Below are 25,980 nucleotides of genomic sequence, written 5' to 3' on the forward strand. Positions count from 1 at the left end.
AAAGGGGGTTCGCTCCTGCAAGGAGAGTTTACCAAAGGGATGGTAGTGACGGGTTTCTGTGCAAAAGGAAAGCTTCCGATACATCGGGTGTCATCAAATGTCAAGGTGAATGCAACGTATTATATCGAGCATGTACTGGAACCCATCTTTGTATGGTAATGACACTGACAGAGTGTTCATCCACCAGGACAAGGCCAGCAGCCATACTGCCAAACGAACGATGGCCTACATGACACGTATAGAACAGGAGACAGGTGTAAAGGCTATCCCATTTCGAGACATCCCCGTCAAGTCACCAGATGCATCCCCTATGGACTTCTGTGCTTTCGGCCTCCTCAAATGGAACATCAATAAGCGTCGTCCGACCACACTTGGTGGCCTTTGGAAAGTGTGCAAGGAGGAGTGGGCGAAATTGGATCAGGCAGTGCTCAATAGAGGAAATTATGATGTCGTGCAATCGTTCACCAACGGGGCTCTCACATCGAACATGATCGCTGGTGGAAACGGGGTTTTACGCCCTAGGGCACGGGTCTGTAATTCGCTACCATAAGGCTGAAACAGCCTTCTGTAGTTCATTGTTGTAAACTTGTAACACTTCTCTGTAGTCTAAGAAACTAGAAAACATGCATTTGAGATCCCAGTTTTGATTCCCAGTGAATGGGAGAAATTTGAAATGCTTGTTGTCACTTTAGACATCATTCACATTTTGGAAAACCTTCTGGGAAAAAAGTAGTTCTTAATGCATGACGTCATAGAAGCTATACAGTCACAATTTTCTGTGAATTAAGTCCAAAATCAAAATTTGAGATTTTATGTTCTTGGTAAAAATTTCCGCAAATAAAATTTGCGTTTATGGCGATTCGTGTAAATAATTCATGCAATAGAATGTTTTAAGAGAAATAGTAATTATCCATGTGTTTTCCCCAAACTTGCTCCATATTTTGCACAGTTCCGTGGAGTACATACTAGTAGAACATCGTGAAATTCCAACTGTAACTTCAGATTATATTTAAAAGAAGGAAAAAGTTACAATATTGAAGCATTATTCTGACAAACTCCCTAGTGCTTATGCAACCCAAACAATTTTGTTGTCTGGTGGGTTGTCTGCCGTCGGTCAAGTATGAAGTATGTGCTGATAATTAGGAAGTGTCTGAACATATTGAGCTCACTAAACATTTGTTAGTTTCTGTAATTTGCAGCAAACTGTTTCTCAAAGTACTCATAAGGAAAAGGACAACAAAATGTGGAAAGATGTTATAGTCTAAAAATAGAATAGGAATTTTCAATAGAGATGATTGAAGTGGCTTTAAATGTAATTTTATAAAATGCATACTTAAGGCTTGGAGAAACGAGTAGAATATGTTTCTTAAGTGTACTCTTGACACTGTACCGCCTTGTGGTTAGAGATTTTTTTTGTGGTTTGCGGAATATTTTTTGTTAGGAATACAATTTTTAGTATGTCAAATGATCATTCGAAGACTCGAATTTCTGTTTAATCCGTTCTGTGACACTGTTCTCAAAACGAAATCATTTTTCCCTTAATTTAATGTAAGGACAATTAATTCATTCTAGCCACAGAAGATGTACTGTATGTATTCTTTTTTTTTTTTTTACATGTTTAAGTAAATGTTTGTAATGAAGAATTGATAATGATAATAGAATTATCCTTAACTAATCATAGTGAAAACATAATTAACACAGAACAAAAAGTAAGTAGAGTTTTAGAACGCAGGACTCTGTCTATTAATGTTTACGGTAAAGACGCCGAAGCTCTACTAAGCGCGTCGGATTGTATATATAGATTTGTGTTGTGAGCGCGTTCGCACCCGTGAGCCGAGTAAAATATACACGTACAATTACCCAGGTACCCCGCGTAGCGTTGTTGCTAACGCGCATGGCTTCAGTGCGAGCGGTCTCCGGTTTCTGGTTAGGACACTCGGTCGAAAAGATGTAACAGCTGTTTCAGGCCGCCATGCTGAGCGAGGTTTTTTCCTGGACTTCCCTAATTCACAGCACGCAAATGTCGAAATGGTACGTAACATACAGATCTCAGACCGTTTCCTTCCTTCCTCAGATAGTGTGCTCACCGAGAGATTTCATCCCTCATACGTGACGAGCTTAAGGCTATAGATGTCTGTAATCTCCACAAATGTATAAATAAATAAAATAAATTTCTCCCAGAAATGGTTTATTTAAAATGCGTATCTGCTATAAAAGTAAGAAATAGAATATATATTTGTATTAAAATAGAAGACATAAATTCCAGCTGCTATTTATCATATGTTTGAAACCAAACCTGTAACTATGACTGTTTTATATACGAAACCCACTTTTTCCTATCTTGTAGTCGTTTCTTTGGGCGAAGATTTCAAAAGAAAGAAAAGGTCCATTGTTTTTGTTCGTTCATCTGTGACTTCTGTTTGCCATCGAAGCTGTATTCGTTTCCAGTTGGAAGAATCGTCTGGCGCACCTGGCATTTCTTGTTGTGCAGTAGCAACTGAAAGCAGCAACTGCGAACTTCGGTTATCTTTCAGAATCAAGTCTCATCGATCTTTCTTTGTGTTGAATTACGGCCGCTTCTCTCAGCATAAAAATCTACCAATTTATGCCTTTCTTTGTTGGTAAAAATATACAGTAGGGAAGAGAAAGGATTTGTCTGATCCTACTGTAAACTTTAGAAAAAGAAAGCTATGTCTTTTCTCAGAAGTCAGAAAGCTTTGAAAGAAAACATTTCATGTTGTAAACAAGTTCGGCGTTACATAACAGTTTAAAGTTTATACTTATGCATGAACATGTCTTATGTACACGACTCTTAAAGAATGATGGAATACTACCATAAATAGACATGGAAGAAAGTAAATGTTTCGTTTATGTTGTGGGTTAGCCACATCCTTGAATACATATCCATGAACAACGTTTTTATGTTTCATATTTTTCTGCTGTAAACTTAGTCGTATAATAGGCTTTGTCACAGGTTTGAAATAAGATGTCAGGGTAGAAACGAGAACATAAATACCAAACACTGCTGCACATATTGTTGTTCAAAATACGTGTCGTTTATTTCATACGAACTTACAGTCTTTGCCGTCACTTATCTATCACATCACATACAATGACTACAATGACTAAATTCGCTGTAGCTTATACCAGAGAGATTTCTAAAATTCACAAATTATATCTGTAGCTCACACCTTAGTCTCATGAAATGCCCTGCAACTCAGTAGTCGAACAGGTTTAGACCGTTAACTGGAAGATGACCAATCATTGTAAGCTCGAACTTTTATACATTGTCATAAATCAACTTTTACATGATCCGAGCTTCATAGCGGGGACGAAATCTTCTTCAAAAGGCTTAAAGCTACTACAATATTTATTTTTCAGTGACTTCGTAACTTTATCCAGCATCCAGTTTCTCATCCATTCTGTTGAAAAACTCTCAGTCAGACGTTGATAGAAACTGAATGGCGACCACACAGTACATAGGATCAATACTGTGCCTGAGAGCCTGAAGTGCGTAAGTCCAATTTTGGCGAAAATGAATTAAAACCAATTTTGTTTATCTTTCGGAATTCTGCAACGAATGGTTGGTTGTATTTTGTTCTATACGGATAGATGACGTAATTAACCAAGTATATAATGTAGTATGTCCAATATGTATTTAGTATTTAAAGTAAGTGTTTTTGCTGTTTTGTAGAAAACAAGGATTTGTGACTTACGCACTTCATGCTCTCAGGTACTTCCTCACAATGTGGGATACGCCATATGCAAATATTATAAAAATAATGGAAACGGCTGGAGAAAATACGATTTACCTTGTTAATATGACGTGAGACCTCAGTTGGCCTGCTCCAGAACAGCTCTTAATTCGTCATGGTACAATCCAGTGGTCCCCAACCTGTTTTGACTGACGATATTTTATTGAACATTCATGACATGCGATTCACTTGTTTGATTTTTTTTATTATTAATGGTAAGTTATTGTAATGTAAGACTATAAAGTTCTATAAAATAGCGTGACTCGATGTAGTACTGAGCGTTGTTGCTAGCGCTATAGACGTTGACTTGTATAGTATTTCTCAAAATTGATTTTAACTAATAATCAGATCATGATTTTTAAATTCTACAATTTCGTGGCACACTCTCTGTTACTGTGTAAAAAAAACCAGTTTTTTGGGACTCGACGGTTGGGAATCACTGATATAATCTGTAGTCTAGAGGAGGAGGATCTGTAATCTAGAAGAGGATATATGCTCTACAATTTGAACTCCAGAACTGATGCTGAGGTCTGGATATTGGGCAGGCCACAAGAGGTGTTTGTAGTTCAACCCGATGTTCATAAAACCATGCTGTAACAACTCGAGCAACATGAATTGATGCATTGTCATTTTGAAAAATGCGCCATTTTTTGGAATCGACATCTAGCCAATGCATGTGATCACCTAAAATTTACACATAATCACTGGTAGTAATGCGTCCGAAAGGAGTAATCACAGAACCAACGGAATACCAGGAATTTGCTGCCTACAGGCCACAGTGCTAGGGGCATGTTTCGTGGCAGGGAAGAGCAGTTCAGAGTGTAAGTGTTACTACGGGTTCGCAACATACAAATATGGCATGTTATTTGAAGACTCGTTTCCAGTCATCAACGATTCACCTTACGTGTTCTTGTCACCATTTTCTTTGCGCTTAATTATTGTTGGCGGTGATTAGCGGTTTGGAAACTGCAATTTAACCGCGGATATTCAGGTAATGCAACACGCGTGGGCAGATTGTCACAGTAGGCTGTAAAAGATCTTGATACAGTTATGCAAGGACATTTGCTGCATTCGCTCTACGGTCCTTAATAACAGTCCTCTTCAATGCTCAACAACCCTGTCATTGAGGCTTCTCTTCTGACCACTATTGCTCGAAATATACGTAACGCATCGGCCATCTTGGATCTTTTGCATCGTATAATCACGTACCTATAATTCGGCCTATTTGAAACTTACAGAGGTCTCCCATTTTGCGTCACCGCTTGGCAGCAGACGATCACGAACACACCACTAACAACTGGCAGGCGCTGAATACGCATCCTTAGTATTAACACTTTACACATCTTACGTGTTTCAAACTGCTAGTATTTTTACTTCTTAGGTACTTCTTAGGTATTTTTACTTCTGTATATGGATGTATAAAATCAGCTAATCAAGACATGTCCAGACGAAGATGTGACAACATGGCAGAAAGGTCTACAGGCAAGCAATAAATAAACCTGCTCGATTTGTTGGTTTATGAAAAACACGTTGTTTATCATGTCTAAAAACACTCCAAAATGCGATCAACCCAAAACGGCATCAGAATTATAGTCCTGATGATCCTAACCCAAAGTGGCCACAAAAGTTCATGAATGATCAAGGAAAATAATTTCCAAACGCAGAAGGAATTTTTGCAGTCCTTACATGCAGATCGATGTCAGCGAATTCCCGAAAGAACATTGCGAAAGGAATCTCATGCAATGGACACTCAGCATCAAGTACCGCGATAGACACCACTTCTCTCCTTTCGAATTCTGCTTCAGCAATGTACTATGATTTTAATTTATTTAAATATTGTACTTTACTATCGTTTATTTCCCCCACATTTAACTTTCGATAGAATACTCCAAGGATTTTCCAGTTTCTTTATAGGTTACCGTGGCTCTTTCACCACATTTCTGTAATAATGGAGTCTTCGACAAAGCATAATAACTATTCTCTTCTACACGACGTTAATCTGACATTTTGTTTTCGAGTTTTGGCTGTTCTTGCATTTTTCCGATAATTTTTTGGCTGGTTCTTGTTCCGAAAGGAAACCTACACTGAAGTTGGTCGATACTTTCTTTGTTGATGTCGAAAACCACTTCCCAAACTTTGTCATTGTTTTTTCGATGCAACCAATAAACATTATCTATGATCATATTTTTCAGTATGTTCCTTTACTTTAGCTACCTAATCTCCAATTTTCCTAGTAGGCTATATAAGTTTTTTTTTTTTTTTTTTGAACAATAGGAAAAGAATTTCCTATTCTATTGCCTTAATGGTCCGGCTGGGGTACATTAACAAATGAACTAAAACCTGCTTTTAAACAAACATTTGAATAAAAGATTAATTAATTTGGAAAAGTCCCAAATTAACTCCGTTTTCCATGGATAATTGTACATTCTTATTTTTGTACAGAAGATATGTATTTTTTTTATGAAAGCAGGAAAGAGAAAAAATGAACATCCAACCCTGTTCAGAAGATACATTGGCACGTGTCGAATCAGCTTATTTGCTGTGCATTGTTTTGCCTTAAGGCGAACTACTGGCTATCGACTAGATAAGTCAAGAAAGAAAGAAAGAAAAAGATTGCTTATTTTATGGAGATATGCTTACTTCTTAGCATTAAGTGTTTGAAAACCAAAACTGTTCTGAATATCCATTTTCTAATTTCCATAATAAGAATAAAGGGAAATGTTAATTCTCATATATAGGAAGGAAGAAAGAAAAAATATATTTCACACAGATAACAAAACAAAATATTCTACTTAACTACACCTTGGCCTTGTGTGTTTCAAAATTGTTCAGATGTTTTTCCTAATTCCAATAGAAAAATGAAAGAATAAAAAGAATTGTTAATTTCCATAGCAAAAGAAAAAAATATAATTACTTATTAAACAAAAAGAACAAGATAAAATACTTCATTCTGTCTTGGCAATTCCAGATGCTTAGAACTATTTTTCTTCTGCTCGTGAACACTTCATATCTTCAAACTAATATTAGTCTTGAATAAAACACTTTTCAATAAACATAAAAATCTTATAATTTTAAACCTAATAGCTTGTCTGCGAACCATGATTATCTATCACCACATTGATTCGAGGAGGCATGGAGTCAATTAGTGACGAAGGAAGAAAAGAAGTGGACTGGGACCTATATGTTAGGTGCCATCCCGGCATTTGCCTGGTATCAATGAGGAAAACCGAAGAAAAGCCTCACTCAGAATGGCTGGACTGAAAAAGCTGTTACATCTTTTCGACCAAGTGTCCTCGTACACATAGTGAATGAAACATCTTATTTCTCAACACTTTCAATCAACAGTTTTGTTGGAGCGTTTTATATAAGATCTGATCCTTGATTATTTAATAGAAGATGAAGATGTCTAGGTTATTGTTCATCGGAAAATAATTTTTTACGTTTGGTGTGGGCAGCATAATATTCAACTATAAAGTCTCTTTTATTCCTGTTATCTAAGGGCCTTCTTCCTGTTAACTAAGGTTTTTTTTTTCTACTTCCTTTAAGACTAAGCACGATTCTTCCTTAACCTCCTAATCTCACTTACAAAGAATTTGTGATCCAAACTTTCCCCTTAACAAAGAGAAATAGTAAAACCTGTTGACTTAAACGCTTGAAACAATATTGTTGAAAATTTCACTAGCAGCAATTACGCAATAGATGATTAGCTATTTAAAACACAACCTATATGATAGTAGAGATGCTACAACTATATGATATTTTAATTGAAATGTATGAGGAGTAAACGAAACGCCATAATACTGAAAACTGATACACATGCTATTTACTTTTGTGTGTGTTATTGTGTGCAGAAAATAGTGTTGCTGAGAAAACGAGAAAAGACATCGTCCAATATAAGATACTTAAACCTTTTTGAAAACGAAATTGAATTTCCATGATACTTCACGAGACGAAAGAGACCCCCTTCGTGAACAACACTAGCAAAAATCACGAAGTTTACTTTGAAACGAATTATTCTAGATAGAATGGTTGTAAAAATTATTAGAAAGACCTTAATCCAGCAATGGATCAAAAATTGTTGATAATGGTATGTATGCGTTTCGAATATAAATAACCCTCACAATTATAATCTCAGTTCTCATTCTTGATATCTGAGCATTTGAGATTAAGAAATAAACGCTTTTATCTTGTTCTGCGAGATCATATGTTTAACCTTGTAGCTGTAAGAGGTTCGAAAAACAAAGATAGTTGGACAAAAATTTACTGTTTCTGGGTATAACTGGGTAACATTTACTGCTGTCTGGATTTAACAAACGGTTCTGCGAACTGAATATATTTTAACAACCGGTTCCTAGCGAACCGGTGCGAAGCTGCTGAATAGCACCACAGGACCGTGGGGGAATTCCCTCGTAACAGTTAGAGGTCTCATCTTCAGCACGGGAGACTCGGGATCGATTTCTGGTGGGACCTTATGTGGTTAAGATTCCACGTTAAGATATAGGTCCACGTCTTAAATTGCCTCGGCACTGAACAGAATACTAAATTCCAAATCAATCCACCACCCAACCAATCGACGTCGGAATCGGAAGCGCCTTTCCGTCAATTAGAATGTGGTTGCTCAATGATAGAGCACTCACTTTTAGTGTCAGGGTGATAGGCTCGATTGCAGGCTATGCTATGTAAGTTTGTGTTGAACAGATTGTGTCCATTTGTTTCTAAGAGTTCTTATTGCCTTCCACTTCATTTCTCAGTTCCTTTCATTATTCATTTTGTTCACTCATCATCTGTTTCCTTTAGCCTCCAGGACATAATCGTGCGTTGTTAAAATTCCCATTTCATTTCATAGTACTAGACCAATAATGGAGTCTTGAATTTCCTAAATCACTTTTCATTGTTCACTCCTCAATTACCTGTGAGTAGATCATGAGTATTTAGACACCTAAATTAATTATAATAGGTAAACTGACACTTGTAAACTACTATGTATGAATTATTTGTTTTCCTCGAAAACAAATTCAAGTATTGTTTTCCTTCTCTGTCTAAAAGCACTAAGTTTGCTTTTAGACAGAGAACGTTGCTTTACAGCAGACACTGGATTTGTTTGGGAGAGCTGCTTACAGACCTCACGTGAAAGCAGCAAGTCTCTCCGAGAAGTTGACTCACGTCAACAGGGTTGGGAATATTGTCTTCTCTTGCCCGGCTGACTTATTTCTTTCGTAACTGTACATCATGCCTACGTATAACAAATGTAAGACAACTTTTTTTTTTCTCCATCGGCACATATACTTTCCATAGTGTGTCCGGAAAGTCGTGCAGCCCAAACTTTTGAACCATAAGTGGGAATGAGATAAAACAGCGTCCCAGCCACCCAGGGAAGGCCTGTTAGTTTAGATATTTTTTAGGTATAAACTTTGAAAGGGGCATTGGCATTCGTTGTTACGAATGCCAGAAACATACAATGGTTATGTTGTACGATACGTGAGAAGTCACGATTTGGAGACAGGTGTGACATTGTTTTTGTTCAGGGGGGAATGTTAATGGGTACGCTGAATGGAAATGTATCGTTCTGAAACAACGACACATTGACACCAAGTACAACGTCCCCCGTTGTATAGTGGGGTACCTTAAAATATACATGTTTTTCGTCATTATGGCGAATAGGGAACACTAACAGTATCAGATGGCGTCAACATATGTAACTGACCACCAACCAGGGTGGTTTTGTTTAAAACAAATTGTTAAAACTTGTTTTAAACAATTGATTTTGTTTTAAACAAATTTTATGTACGTTTTAAACATTTTGTTTTAAACACGTGTATTTTTGAGACTTAAACATATTTTTATTTTATTTCATTTTTGTAAAAAAAAAAAAAAAAATGCCAGAGAAAGAAAAAATGGTCAAAAAGTGCTTCTCATTCAAAAGACCATTTTCTTCCCATGTGAACGTTTTGATTTCTCGTGGCTACAGCAGGTAAATGTGGTGATCTACAATTTCTTTTTCCTCTTTTTTCCCCTTGTTTTTAACGTTTATTGTACTGTTTTGATGCTTATGAGTTAACTTGCAAGAAAGTGTCGTAGTCGAAGATTGGACTCCATTTAGAAATGATATTTAAAAATAAATAAAAGAATTATCATGGAAACATGTTTTTGTGTTGTATTCAGAAAACAAACAAAGGGTTCTTTGCTAAAGTGTGCTTCTGAAATATCGCAGGCATTCGTTGGTTCTCAGTCTTCATATATACATTTTTAGAGAAAGAAAGAATCCGAAATGAAAGAAAGAAAAACTACATGACAAGGTGCAATCTAGAGTTTTATATGATTGACGCTAGAGAGGGGCGTCCGTTTAGAGGTCATCCGCCCCCTAGCATCAATTTCAGATGCAGTAGTGCAGATTTAGAAACCCTTTGCTGAGCAAAATCCACAGAAAAAATTTGAAGTCCTTATGCCGAATAAATACGGACTTTGATCACCATTTCTATTGACCGTAAGGAACTATAGGCCTAAATTGCTCTCTTGTTTATTTTTTGGCCTAGGATTTCAAAGGTAGATCTATCTACTTTCGAGTTTCGGGCCTGCTTAAAATTCTGGAGATTGGGTCTAAGCAACGTTCCAGTTTTGATCATCTATATTTCCTCCGTATTTATTCGGTGTAAGGACCAGGGTTGACAACTTCTCTTAAGAAAAACTCGAGACGGAACAATCGGTGTTGGAACCCGCTCCTTCCCCCCATCCCGAGGCGAGTCGTTGAAAACAATATAAATAATCAGCCGAATAACACGAACCTGAATGAATGCGGCACCTTATTTTTTATCCCCCCCTCCCCACTGCTCATCACTAAGTATAAGCAATATATGCAACACATTCAAAGCAAAACAACTGCAATTTATTTAATGTAAACAAAGTTTAGAGAGAAAACTGTATAGATTTTTTTTTTATATCACAAATGAGTGCATAACATTGTTAAAGAATTACTGACAAAAAGTATTGCTGAAATCAAGTCTTATTCTTTGGCTATTATCATGCAAAAAATTCAAATCAAAGTAATTGTAATTTATTTAACATAAACAACGTTTAAAAAGGTTGCAAAAGCAATATTTTTTTAGTACTGCATGGAATATACTATCATCATAATCGACTGGATTATCAACCCAAAACAATTAGGGAATAACTATAAATTAAAGACGAGCTGCTATTTTTTTATGAGTCAGATTAAAACACACGTTTGTTATAAGTGATTCTATACATAAAACTGCATGTAAAAGAATGTTATTTCTTTGTAAAAAAAAATGGCCCAGTAAAATATTAATTAACTTTGAAAATCGATAAAACGGGACAATATGCGTCCCGACAAATGTCCGGTCGGTACGCGGGACAAATAAGTCAGAAATTGGTACAGTCCCGACAGAATCGGGACGGTTGGTAACCCTGGTAAGGACCTCAAACTTGTTCTGTTGGACTTTGCTTATCAAGAGGTTTCTAAAACTGCCTTACTGTCCGCAAAATCTGAGATTCAGGATGGGGTTGGGGGCGGCTGCCTCCTGCCTCACTGATGCCCCTGTCTAGCGGCTGTCATATGAAACTATCCTACGCCATTTTATGTGGTTTTACTTACATTTATTTCGGACTCTTGACTGCGAAGATATTACGTTTTGAAATAGAATTCATTTCCGAGTAAAACTGAACCTTATTGAAAATGGACTTGGTTCCATTGTGCTCTTAACGCCTCAATCATACTTTTCTTCAATAAATTATTGCCTTGAAAAAAAGGAACCGATTACATAGGCTTGCAGAAAATATTCTAAAGTTAACACAACGCGAAGTGTGCTTCAAATATTACTTTTCGAAAATTTATTATTTTAAAATAATTTTATTAGCATCAGTGTTCTGAAATAGTTATCAAATTTTGCAACTAAAATCTCACCCGCCTCACGATACGTGAGTTTAGCCCCTAAGGATATAACTAGTAAACTTTCAGAAACAGTAACTCTGAAATGACTTGTCTTCGGCTAAAATAACCTCACAAGCGTATTTCTGGTAAAATTCTAACCTTAAAACATGTAAAATGACTCCCTTTGCAATTGAAATTTCGAATTGCGATCAAAGATGGCCACCATAATGCTTGATATAACCATCTGATGTGTCAGACCACTTTCAAGTTTCATCATTTTCCCTCAACCCGTTCTCAACACACAAAGGTGGCGGGGACTTTTATTTCACCATGTATATTGATAGATTGTGTGAAATCTCCATAGTATGAAGATTTTAAAATCTACCTAAAAAGGTTATTACAACCAAGAAAGTACTTATGAGAGTTACTGGCAAGAGGGTGTAATAAAAAGGGGTCGTGATATGAAAAAAGTTTAGAATTACTAATCTATACTAAAATATTCTGTACCCAACACATTGTAGTCTTAACAGAGATAAAATAAATGAAAAGGTCGGTTACAAGCAGTGATGCTATTCAGCCGGTTCCGATCGATTTGCTAGAACCGGTTGTTAAATATTCCGAGTTCGCAGAACCGTTTGTTATATAACCAGATATAACAGTAAATTTTACCCAGTTATACTCAGGAACAGTAAATTTTAGTTTAACTATCTTTGTTTTTAGAAATTCTCACAGCTAAAGGGTTGAACATATGATTCCGAGTAACAAAGTATAAGCGATTTATTTCTTAATCTCAAATACCCAGATATCAAGAGTGAAAACTGGGATCACATGAGTGTAGTGATGAGGGTTATTTAGGTCTACATATATTTGAAACGCATACATATTATCAACACTTGCCGATGATCCATTGCTGGATTAAGGTCTTTGCAATACTTTTTGACAACCATCTATGTTGGGTATAAGTTGTTTCCTAGATATTTGCAGTAGTACCTAATTTCGTCACACCACCTTGCAGAATGCTGTGTAGGTCGCTTCTTGTCACTTGTGGTATCCAGTAAAAAACTGCTTTTGTCTACCTTGTACGGTTTGTTTCCTAAGAGAGTTATATCTATTTATCTACCTATCCATCTACTCTCTCTCTCTCTCTCTCTCTCTCTCTCTATATATATATATATATATATATATATATATATATATATATATATATATATATATATATATAGAACCGGTTGGTAAAGAATTAGAATAACATCACTGATTGCTAGTAAAGAGCAAGAAATCTTAACAAATAAGTTATTACCCGATTTTGAAATATATCTTTAAAATCATGTTTTAAACTGTTCAAAATGTTTAAAACATTTTAAACACCTTTTTCTTGTTTTAAATAAATGTTTTGTTCTTTTTTTTAAAAAAAAACTATTTTTTCCAACCCTGCCACCAACTATTGTACGAATAGAGGAAACTTCCAAGTCATTAAAGAAAAGTAATAATCTACCCCTGGCAATAACTTCCTATATGATTTGTAAGTTTAGTCTATCGGTGAGATAGTGAGAGATAGCCAGCTATATGTGTTGACATCATCTGATACCATCAGTGATCCATATTACACCATAGTGCCTTAAAATGTATTTTTGTACGGTATGTCATTATCACGGCCGTAGATTGTCCACACTTAGTGTAAATGTGTTGTTCTTGTTATAGAACGATACAGTTCCATCTAGCCTACCTATTAACATTCCCATTTGTCCACAAACAATACCTGTCTCCAATTAGGAATTTTCAGGTTTCATAATAATAATAATAATAATAATAATAATAATAATAATAATAATAATAACAATCATTCTAAAAGGTTAGTATGTTTCTGGCATTCGTGAAAACAAATACAGAACCTTGTCCCCATAGTTTATACCTCAGAAGTATTTATATAGACAGATCTTCCCTGTACAACACTTTCATTTCATTCACTTCGTGGTTTAAAAGTTTTGATACCCTAAAGTTTGGGTTGTGCGACTTTCTGGACATCCTGTAGAAGGCATTGTTCTCAACTCAAGTTTCCATTTCTCTTGCCTGAATATTGTAATTACAACACGACTGTCCATGGTAGAAGTGTGTTCTTTCACTACTTTATGTAAGTTTAGAGTGAAGATTCTATCTTCTGATTGTTCACACTTTTTGTGTACTTACTATGTGTTCTGTCATGGTAGAAACTTAAAACAAATGGCTATTATATGTCTCTACTCGAACTTCCCATACAAGACTGCATTACCATGTAATATTAATAACTTGACTAATGGAACATTCGTATAAATTGCATTGCAAGCAAACAGCTGAAAGTTCATTTTGTTAACAATAACCCACGGTGACTAGAGACAGAATTCGGTTAGCGCTAAATTGGATACAGAGAATTACAATGTGGTAATCGATTCTATGAAATGCTTTTTAGCTGTTCAATCGCTTGATTATTTGGATGAATGGGACATTATGTTTGGAAAATGGTTTTGTTAGTACAACGGAATGTTTTCTATCTCTTAATTGCTTGTGTACCATCATTGGATAATTTAATATCAGAGATTCAGATGATAATATAGCTAAATAAATTGTTACTAATTTTCTTCAGCCTAATGGACAACAGCTGGTAATTAGCATTTGTTGATAGCTGTCGAAATTGTATCATATCTATCCAATACGTATTTTAGTATAATAGGTAAATAAAGAATAATAAATACTGCCTTGAACTGAATCAAGGCAGTAAATGAGTTCTTGTGTTTGTATCTGTGTGTGAATATATGTTTATGCGCTTATTAGCATAATGAAAGGAGATAACAGAAAGGACTCTGTGTGTGATGCTTTGCATCTGCTACAAATCACGCTCTAATTTTGATCTCACCAGTTAGCTTAGGAATAACTGTCTACAATGTAGTGCGGATAAATGTGTGTGTTGAGGTGTGCGCGCGTTACAATTGCAAGTTGAGGTAATTTGAACGTTGCCAATTAATAGGATTGAATGGAATTTGCTCTTGGCTTTGTTGTAATCGCCATGGGTTTGTCCAAAGAGCCTTTTGTGTCTGTTTAATGTATCTTTGACAATAATATGTTTCGATTATGGAGAACTGTGTTTTCTTCTCTTACTCTATCGCGAAGTATATGGAATATCAGTGATGATCTGTTCACCTAGAAAGTAGAGTAATGAGACAAAGAAGCTTATCAAATCTCCTTTTAACTATATCTAGTACACGTATATGTTAGGAACTTTAAGCAAATATCATAAACGAAGTTGTGATAGTTTAAGAAACTATAGCTAATTTAATGGAGAATTGGAATTGAACAATTATGGATAGAAAACTAAAAATAATCCCAATCATTGCATTTATTTAATTTTATTAAAAGACCTATTCCACTCCTCCACAGAAATGGTTTTTCATGCGTTATATGAAAGCTGGTGGCATCTGTTGTCTTTGGATTGATCTTTGTTTTGGAATATACCAAACCTTGTGTAATTTACTTCTTGAAATTTATAGCATATCTATATATTAACCCTAAGTTCGTTATATTATAATTTCTGGATATATATATATATATATATATATATATATATATATATATATATATATATATATATATATATATATATATATATATATATATATATATATATATATATAAAAGTGATGTATTTTCCAAAGATTTTCTGCATTTACCTTTTAATTTTTCACAAAATTCCTTCTTTATAATTGAGAATACATACACTATTTATGACCTCTTTACGTATTGTGTTAGAACTGTCTAATAAAACATGTTTATACATGTCTGGCCACAAAACTTAACAAGTTAAATGTTTAGGTCTGGCCATAGAAGAAATTCCTATCATACGATACAGACTGTTGTCCATATCAATATACATATTTATAAATGTTATCGTTATAAGCACCATATATTGTCGCATTTCTTGGAAACTTTTAAATTTTTTCCCAATGCGAGGGTACGGTCTTCTTCCATGGTGCCATCGAACTGGTTATTTTATTGATTAACTCATTGTTAATATTCATAGTTGTGTGTCATATACTCTGGTTTCATCAATAAAAGGATAGCAACATTCTTAAAAGAGAACTTACTGTAGAATCATGTGATGGGTCCTGTAGATTTGGACCCCCCAATCCCGATCTTCCTACTGGAGCTCCATCGTGGCTAAGCCGGTTGGCGTACGCACCTTTGGCGCGGGAGACCCGTGTTCGATTGCCGGCGGGAGCTCAAGTGGTTCGGAGTCCACGTTAATCAGTAGGTCCATGTCTCATATAGCCTCGCTGCTGAACGGGACGTTAAACTCAAAATCAACTCAACCCGATTATCCTACAAATTTAGTCTAATTTTGGGGGTGATTTTCCAAATTTGAATATAATTTATTCTCATGTTGACTTTGGATACCAATAAATTCTTGCTTACGACCCTGTATAGAGGTGAACAGTATATAAGGTTCGTGTTAAGTACATTAAATTAACATTGCAAAAGTTACTAATTCTTACTTAATAGATTAATTTAGTTATATATTCTTCAAAGCGTAACGATTTGCGAGATTTGGTTTCAAAACAATAATATTCAGATGTTGGCATGGTTTAGAATTAAAACGCTCGGTTTTAAACCGAGACTGTTATGCAATACAGAGTAGGTAGAATTAACTGAACGTAATTGAGTAGTAAAACTAGGCTCTACTGACAGTAAGGCAAATACACAAAGTAACTTTTGAACCTTGATGCTTTATTCTTAATTCTACTCTTACTATAAGCTTTTAACAACCCTTTGCTATTATTATACACAACAGCGATGAATACACACTTGTAATCAACCCTATATTTCATTTGCAACAAAAACAACTGTTCACAAGCTAACTCCCTACCAATTCTTCCTTACACACTTTCCGTTCGAGTTCAATATCTACTCCTAACAGCTGTGTGGAATGTGCATATAATAATTTATTTGTAATCTGAATCACAGAAACTCCCAAAACGACTAATTAGCCGGGGACTATGTCTACAGGAGCTATGTGCAGTTGGTTGTCAACTCTGTTAATCGGGTGGTATTGCAGTGTATATCGAAAAACGTTCCCCTGTCGATATGTCCATGTTACAAGGTTTCATTGCTTTTTATTATCAATTGCTTAATAAATAAGTTACAAGAGCATTTCAAGATAAATGGTCTATCCGGTATCTATATTGTAAAACTTTGTCTCATAGGATTTTGGGTAGAGCAGTTAATAAAAAGAGCGTCCGGAATCGACTCCCTTACCAGTTTTTATTTTAAAACTTCCTCTATAAAAGTATTTTCACAAAATACTATACAAATTGATCTCTCTAGAATCAAGGTGAGTTATAGGTGGTCTTTGACCGTAAGGTCGCAGACAGGATCTCCAACAAAGCCCCGTAGCAGGCTAAGAGGAGTGGATTTAAGGAACCAATGCTCCGTAGCAAGCAGAGGCGGGTTAAGTGACCAACAGAGCCCCGTAGCAGGCTAAGCGGCTGAGGTTAGGATTCCCAGACAGAGCCCCGTACCAGGCTAAGCCAGGAGATAGAATAGGCGTAGTCCCGTAGCAGACTAGAGGCCTGGGGTTAGGTTACTCCAAGAGTCCCGTAGCAGACTAAAGGAGGGTCACCAGAAAACTGGTGTCGAGTTGCCTTCGTCCATCCAATTTATAGGGTCCTTTTGGGTGGCGGTGGCGCTGCTGCTCCGATGTCGTCTTCTGCTCTATGGGAGGGGCCAGAAGCCGTCGTCTGCATGTGATTATAGGTCCCTCTGGTGAGAGATCCTCTTGCCCAACCATGTGGTGGTGTTTGTAAACATTAAAGCGTGGAACTGCTTGTTTACGGCATCATATAGGATATTACAATATGTACTGGTAGGCTTATAATATACGTATACACAGGGTGATCCAAACAGTACCGTACTGATCAGCTCATTGCATTTTATATAATTTCTTATTCTTATCCATCAGGTAGACTTAGTTTCTTTATTGTTTGTTCAATGTGTTTTTACTTATAGCTTAAGCTTGGAAGAGCCAAAGTAAATAAGCCCATGAACTAGAATGTTATACTTGATTAGTGCAAGGGTGTATACCTACTTTTGATCCACCCTGTTACCCAACAGTTAAAAAGCCGGGCTGATACAGTGTTCCTGTAATCAAGTTCTCTTAGAAGGGAGATAGTGTGGTGAAGGTTGATCTCGCTTGAGATCTATGCACCTATCTCCTGCGCCGAAGTCGAGCCCTAGCCCTGGTGCGGAGTCCAGCGTTAATAGTAGATCCCTAACCTTATGCTGTATAAGGACACAAACGCAATAACTCAAACTTCCAAGTTGGACAAGCTGCAGAGATTGCTAATTTTAGAAGTTCGACAGTATATAATGGTGGTTTTCGATATCTACGGTTAAGTGCACTTAAAGAGCGAGTGATCAAAGTACTGAAACCCAAATTTTAATATTGTTTTCTTTTTATGTTACATTGGAAATTGTATTAAAAACTGGATATCTGCTTGGACTTTCATATACGGAAACCGTTTGATGTAGAAACTTCAATAAATTAAGTATCATTCATATACAACTTAAGTACTACTTACGATGAACTTACAACTCCTTCCCCATTATTTTTAAAGTCCTGTACTTAAGTTATTTTTGTAATAATTAATTGAACACTTCTATCTTTTCAGCTCGAGCGGAGGCAGATAAACAAGCTGAAAGAGCTCACTCCTTGTGGGCTGCTTGTCAGAGTTTGCATCGTTCTCTAAAAGCTGGTCAACGCGGCGTCCCGTGGGAAGAACAACTTCGACCTTTGAAGTCTGAAATAGAGCTTGTATCACAAGCAGCAGGTAACGCATAATTTTTCTTCTTCTTTCTTTCATGTATAATAGTTTATGAGAAGCAATAACATTCAGTATCGCTATCAAGTTGAGTTATTCCCAATGGATTGCATGACAGTTAACTTCATTCACATCTGTAATTTCTGCTTCAGTCGTTGCTATGTGGGAAGAAGACGCCGCAACTGTTTTATAGCTTACTAGCTTGTACCGTTAATTTTTATTTTAACTCCACGCAATTCAGATCTGATAGTTAATCGGATTAAGTTGTGCGATATAGGAGAGAGAAACATTTTGTAACGTCTTACATTTTTGATTATCCTTAGGACTTATTATAAAAGTAAAATGTGTAAGTGTGTGTGTGTGTGTGTGTGTAACGCTAATTCCTAATAGTTAACTAATTTTTAACGAGTGTCGCTGACTGCGCTGCTTGATGCAACGGATGCAGGCATTTTGCATTTTAAATTTATTATGATACATCGAGCTTCAGCGCAACAACTAGTAAAAGTAATAGTATTATAGAAACCGCAACGACTCTTAAAGCCTGGGCCAATGAGAGAACTACTTTTCACCATATGTAATACATCGGAAGATTTCGGTACGATTCGTGGAGCTGCCTTCCGAACGCATACTTGAGAAACCGTTAAGTAACAGAAATGCACCAACAATGTTGCCAATTTTCGAAGATATGATGAACGTACGACAAAAAAATAGCACATGCAGAACTATAACACAAACAGTAGCAACTATTCGAATTAAAGAGTAACAATAATAAGGAAAATATGACACAGTGACAACAAAAATAATTAACAAAACGAAACTAGGAGCAGTCCGACAACACTGTGCCCTTAAGAGGTACTCTTCGTACAGCGCGAGAGACGAGACTGTCAAAATTTCATGGATAGGGGTTGACAGTCGGAACACACCCTCGCTTTCTGTTGGGTGGTGAAGTCGGTAGATCTAGGTCAAGCTTCACGACTCGTTGCGTTCAGTATAGTCATGATAATCCAATAATCGTAACAGAAGTTACTTGTTAATGATCAGAGATGGCCATCACTTCGATTTCACTTAGTGCAGTTTTTATCCATTTTTATTAGTAAGAATGTTCTATGGACCACAATACTTTCGTCCTCTCCAAAAGCAAATTTAACCTTTTTTTTTAACCTTAGACTATATATTCTAGATTCCTAAAAGTACTTGTTGCAGGGTTGATTACCGTAGATTGGCCCCGCAAATGATGAATAATTACTTGGTTGCAATTAATTGATTTATTTATATAGAGTAGAAACAATGTTATGTTTTATTAATGAACTAGCAAGTTAAGGAAAATATGGGCTTATAATGGTTTTCCATGTACCGGAATAGCTTGCACCTGCTTTTGATTCGTGAAGTTGGCTTCACGGTGGCTTCATTGGAATCTCGACATTGATCCAGTGTTGTGAATCGACTGGAGAGAAACTGAAACAAAGAAGCGTCCACCTCCAATCTGGCAAACTCAAAATAACGGCTACGCGCTAGCACAAGGGAATTTGCATAAATTGATTGGTAGGGTCATGGCACTATATATCGAACACTTAAGGACATTCCTATGCATATTTAATCATTATTTTCTATAAATGAGGAACAGGGAACTGTTTGAGCGATAAAACTGTAGAGGAGTTATTTATTTGTTGAAACCAGCCCATTATGACAATTATGATTAACAATTTTGAAATTTAAAGAACTTTTAAATAGAACTTCTTGTATCGAACGGGCTCTGCTATATATCGATCAATGAGGTTTTAATTATCGAACAGAATATTTTATAAATTGAACAGCGAGGTTTAAATCTGGAACAGAATATTTTATTTTTAAACAAGTTCACTTTAAGGATATTATGGATATAGTTTCATTGTAAACACATTGCAATAATTCTAAAATATAAACTAAGATAGCAGACGCAAAGAGAAGTACATATTAAAATGTTCTAAGCTACAAAATTTTTGTTTCATGTCGTTACTCTTCAACACAGAGAGGAGCATCTTACATTATTCTTTTTTGTTGCCTTTCTTCTTCTTCAGTTCTTCCCGGTATTCCTCGGAAGATATTGCATACATTTTCTTCAGCCTAAATTGATGGGGTTTCTCCGTGGCTTCAGGAAGTTTGAGAAACTCTTTGAAAAATCATCACTACTATTTGAGGAAGGCGAGCATAAAAATCCCGAAGCAATCTCATCTTGATGCAATAATTTTGACTTGTGAATTTTTACTCTAGTTTTCGAAATGACGGCACCTAGAAGATCCTTCTTGGATGAAGATGCGTACACATTTAAGCGTTCATTATTCCATGAGAATACGCGATTATCACTTTATTACTCTTCGTTTTCTTCTTCTAACATTGAATTATTTGTTGTTTACTTTTTAACAGCCAATTTATTTCCATGTGTCAGATTGTACCGGGTTTTAACACTTTCCAATAATCATCCAAATCTGAATCACCATCACTCTGTTCCTCTTTGTCACGTCTTAGTTTGTCACGAAACATATTAAGGACACGAGGATGAACTCTTCCAGATCATCAAGCACGAACTTCAGTTTCTGATGAGGAGTAGGGAACAGTTGTTGAAAAGATGAAGGGGTGCTCTGCTCACTCTCTTGCTGTGGTTTTCCAGCACATACTGGCAACACACTTGCTATAGTCCACAGCAGCAGGTGGGTGCAAAATTTACCTTCGTTACCGATGCTCCGAGAGTTTTGATTTTTCGTGACACCAGTATTCGATGATCGTGACAAGATCCACTGACTTGAAGAGATAGATGATTCCTGTGCCCATAAAGAATAAGAATTCCTGTGCCCATAACAGTCTCTAACCACGGACCAAACCGTTGGTGGTAAGTCAAAAAATGTTGTAGTCTTCATTCAACCAATCTCTGTTTTCTCGTAGATCCATAGCTCAGGTATATTATTCTCTATAATTTGTTTAAGTCGTATGTTGCTGTAGATGATCATGGTTTGGGCGCAACGCCCGTCAACACAAAAATTGCCAAGTACTATTATGCCCTCTTTTTCTTTAGATGTTGCTGTAATTTGAAGCTGTTCTCTCACATCAGGATACTTTCCTAAAACCATGTGGAACAGAAAGTTTGTTTCGTCTGCGTTAAGGATCCTTCTTGGGTCTTTCATGATTGCACTTAATCCCTGAGATTCAAGTAGCTCGAAAGTTCAGCAAACCAGCCGCGTATTCTCTCTTCCAAAACCGCAGCCCTACCCTTGCTAATAGTTTCAGCCTTCTTCTGAGACAGGCAAGGATATCGTTCCATAAAACACCTGAACCAAATTTTCCCTGGTCTTCCATGTTTGAACGATGTGCTTCTTCCTAAAGACTGTACAATTTCCGGAACAGTGTCCAGTAAATTACTTTTCTTAAACGGAAATCCCCTCGTTGCCATGTTCAGAAATTCCCTCTTCTTCTTGTGGGGTCAGGAACGGCTTCCGGCCAAGAGCAATCTCAGTCTTCTGACGCCCAGATAATTTATCACTTAATGTTGTTATAGGAACCTGAAAGGTTCTCGATGCCTGCCTTTGGGACATCACCCCGGACCTCACCTGCTAAACAGCTTGTCAAGGCAGATAACGAATACTGGAATGGTTTCATTTTATGACAGGTTTGATTCTGACTTTGCTGACACCTTACTTGTTCGGATTCTTAATTTTGCCCATTGTCAAATTCTGAGCAGTAGTTAAAGATACTCAACAAAAAATGTAAACAATTTCAACTGTGTTTACTAGTCTATATATTGAGTAGAAGAGCCCGGGTCAAAAGTCTGAAATAATGCGATCAGCACGACGTAAGACCTCGATTAGATAACTCTCTCTGACGAAACATTGTTAAAAATGGTAAATCTAAAAATTTCTTTATAACGGTTTGAGCCCAAGAACTCTCAAATACAAGGTGAATGGCTTACAGTTCAGTGTAAAACTCGGTATTCAGTGCAAAAGAAATCAACAACTTAGTTAAATTAATATTTAAATCACAAATAGCCCTTCCAATTACAATAATGTTCGATACTAAAGAACACTTTACCTTAAAGGAACCTCTTTTATCGAACGGCATTTCGATATTACGAAATGAGTCTCGAATATCGAACACTATATTCTTTTCCCTTCAAATAAGATGACAGCTGAAAAGTAACATTATAACAAACAAATATACATATATTGATATTAACACATCGTATTATTAAAAGGATACCTTATAATGACACCATCACACATGGGAAAAAGGATTATTACTGCGGTGCTGCACCTTACAAAAAAATATAGCGATTTCTACAATCTCCCACCAAAACCACAGACTAGGAAACTTTCCCGCGTTAGCTAATATCGAAACGTATCGACCTATTGATTTTTACAAGGCGAGGTTTGGAAAGGTGTGTTCACAAATTTCAGATAGTACGCGAAGTTTTTGGAATTCTTATTTCTTAACGAAATGACCAAGGTGTTCGATATTTAGAGGGCGTTCGATATTTACTGCCATAACCCTACTTGTATTTGATATTAATGATAGTTGGTAGTATTTGGTACTTGATATATTTGACGGTATTAATGGTATTTGACATTGATATTTGATAGTAATTGTTAGGTCATTTCTGTTAGAGTAAGCTTATCAGACATTCGAGTATCTAAGTAACTATATAGTCTTTATGTGTAGTAACTACTAACATGTTAAATCTAACTAAAACTGTATTAAGTTGTCCATTAGCCCCCCCCCCCTGCAGATCAAGTGGTTAGCACGTATGCCTTTGGTGTGCGTGGTCCTGGGTTCGATTTCCGGTGGAAGACAACAAAAATATAATTTCACATTCATTCACTTTCATTATTCATCCGTCTCCTTTAGCCTAAAGGTCGTAATCGTAGGACGTTAAACAAAAAATAACCGCCCGTTTGCTGTGGAACTTAATTAGAATGGTTGAAGCTTATTGATGAACGTATTCTCGAGTTCGATTCGTAGTGGGAGCTTCCCCTATAAGCCAACTAGAACGTAAGGAAACTTAAAAGTTATAATAATAACGATAAATATAAATAATAATACAAGTGACCCTAATGAATACAAAAGTTCGCAACTGCAGCAAAGAACAGTGGATGTGAAATAACTGAATTTCTTTGTGTAATATCAATATCCCGCTTTTGCTCTTTGCATGTTCAACATTAGTATTAACAGAAACAAAATTGAAAATAACAGCAAGGTGTTACATTGAAAACATTCACTGACCAAATTGCGATAGCATCGAAGCAATTTGAAAATAAATTTTCTAAATGGAATTGCATTCTCTTCATTGTTTTTTTTCTTTCTGAAGATACGAAACGAAAAATTAATCAAGTAATTAACTTATACGTTCAATTGTTTTATTGCAGCCCCAGGAGATCCTCTAGTCGCGGCAGTGGTTAGTGGAATTCCATCAGAAGCATTGGACCGAGGCGTGTTTCCGGAGGATGCGTTACGAGAAAGATTTCTTAAAGTGGAGAACTTAGCGAAACAATTTGCATTGGTTGGCGACGATGGTGGATCGTTACTATTGTATTTGGTGTCAATGTTGCAAAATTTTTTGCTGATCGATTCTGCGAGGAAAATTCCTTTGAGTGAGATAGCAGATGAACCTGTCGATATCAACACTCTGGATACACACGATATTGTAGATAGAGCGAGGCAAGTACCGGAGTAAAATTTCTCATTTTATGATGTTCGTATGTAGTGAAATTATATACATTTAATTTGAGGCAATACGCTAAGTGTAGAAGTAGGTTTTTGTAATAGATAGACCCTAGAGATGTGATGGTTTTGCATGTTCGACCTCTTTGTCTCGTAGTGTCTTCATGTTTTTGTTTTCCGCATAGTGGTTTATTGGTAGAGCGTTCGTAATTTGATCGTAGAACATTTGACTTGAAACGGAGACGTTGGCATACGTTTATCATGCATATCTTTCTGTCTATAGGACGTAACTAAGATTTAATTTTTTTCAAGTGCTGGAAACCTTCAATTACAGTCATTTCGCTTATACATAATTATTGTGCACTGGTTGTTATTTAAAAGGTAAAACTTGGAAAGAGAACAGCGAAGGCCAAATTTGTTAGACATATTCATATGGTGTAAGGAAGGAAATGCTGACTGATCTGTATCACTTACGGCTTTTCGGGAAACTAGCAGTACATACAGAGGTTATATGATTTGGAGACATAGGGATGTTACAACGACTCACCAAAGGTAGTCATCAACCCTGGTTCGGCTAATAATATAAGTAAATCTTTAGTGGCAGTAATCGTTTACACCTTAAAATATCTTCCGTAATTATATTCACTAGTATTATCACCTTTTCTACGGAAATTACAAGTCCATGATAAGTGATAGATAATTTATTCGTTGATTCCCTTTTAACGTATATTCACACAAACTATCTTGCAATCATACATGTTAATTATATATCTATAAACAACTACATAGCAACCAACTATATAATAATAATGTATATTTCTTATATCTTAAAAAACATTCTTCTTTTGTTATCTTTAAGTAACATTATATCAGGTATAGTGCTTGTGTAGAAGCACTTTCTGCCCAAGATACAGGTAATTATCGATCGATACAAAGTATCTCGTTGTATAAAATGTCGCCCGATGATGGGACTGAATATAAAAGTTACAAGGTAGCTTGACTTTTATATTTAAGAACCACTGGTCCGTTTATAATGATGGCATAAGAATAGTGCTATTCTCTACATTTTGATCGCACCTCATATATCATTTTGTTCAATTATTTTATATAGATACATTTATATTAAAACATTCATCATTCCATTGTCATTTACCTTTGACAATAAAGTTTCCTTCATATAAATACATTTATAACAAGTCTTCTATTTCATTAATATTTATCTTTTATTATAAAAACGTCGTCGCTTACTAATATAATCAACGAAGGGTACGAAGTCAAAAACGTAAGAAATAATTTCATTTTAAAACACATTACAATGATCAACAGTTTCAATCATTATTAAAAACGGTGATGATAACAATGTTTGGTCTTTCTAGGGCGCATTATATAGTAATTACTTTAGATGATATTTTACAGTATACATTATATCAATAAGGCGTCATGATACAAAAGGATCTTATTCGAGTAACATATAAGGTGGTGCATGAAGACAGTCGTCGAATAACTAGCTTAATAGAATGAACCTTATACTTAACATAATCCTTGATAATTAAGTTTCAACACAAATCACTATAATATAAATAACCTTTGCTTTTAATCAATTATGAATCGAACTATAATTCTTCACATTAACAAGAAAGAATTAAAATCATTTGAAAATTATCATTTATTGAAACAGAAGTAATAAAATATCTACGGATCCATTACCTACTCCTTTAATGTGTTGTACTTCAAAGTCATAAGGGTTGTTTTCATTATTGTCATTAACACATAAATTTGAAGATAAATGTTCATAAGAATCTATAAC

General features: G+C 35.9%; 1 protein-coding gene across 2 annotated transcripts in view; it reads left to right on the plus strand.

Moving 5' to 3' along the window:
• The window catches only part of Mitofilin (inner membrane mitochondrial protein mitofilin), a 279,846-nt gene that overhangs the window by 242,442 nt on the left and 11,424 nt on the right, over window positions 1-25,980 (plus strand). For both annotated transcript variants that reach the window (XM_081734496.1, XM_081734497.1), the window contains 2 exons: window positions 18,339-18,497; window positions 23,879-24,170. In XM_081734496.1, coding sequence (XP_081590622.1) covers window positions 18,339-18,497; window positions 23,879-24,170 — 451 coding nt within the window. The remainder of the gene's footprint in view (window positions 1-18,338; window positions 18,498-23,878; window positions 24,171-25,980) is intronic.

The sequence above is a fragment of the Thermobia domestica genome, chromosome 12 (genome assembly GCF_964235325.1).
Source record: "Thermobia domestica chromosome 12, izTheDome1.hap1.1, whole genome shotgun sequence".
Lineage (NCBI taxonomy): Eukaryota > Metazoa > Arthropoda > Insecta > Zygentoma > Lepismatidae > Thermobia > Thermobia domestica.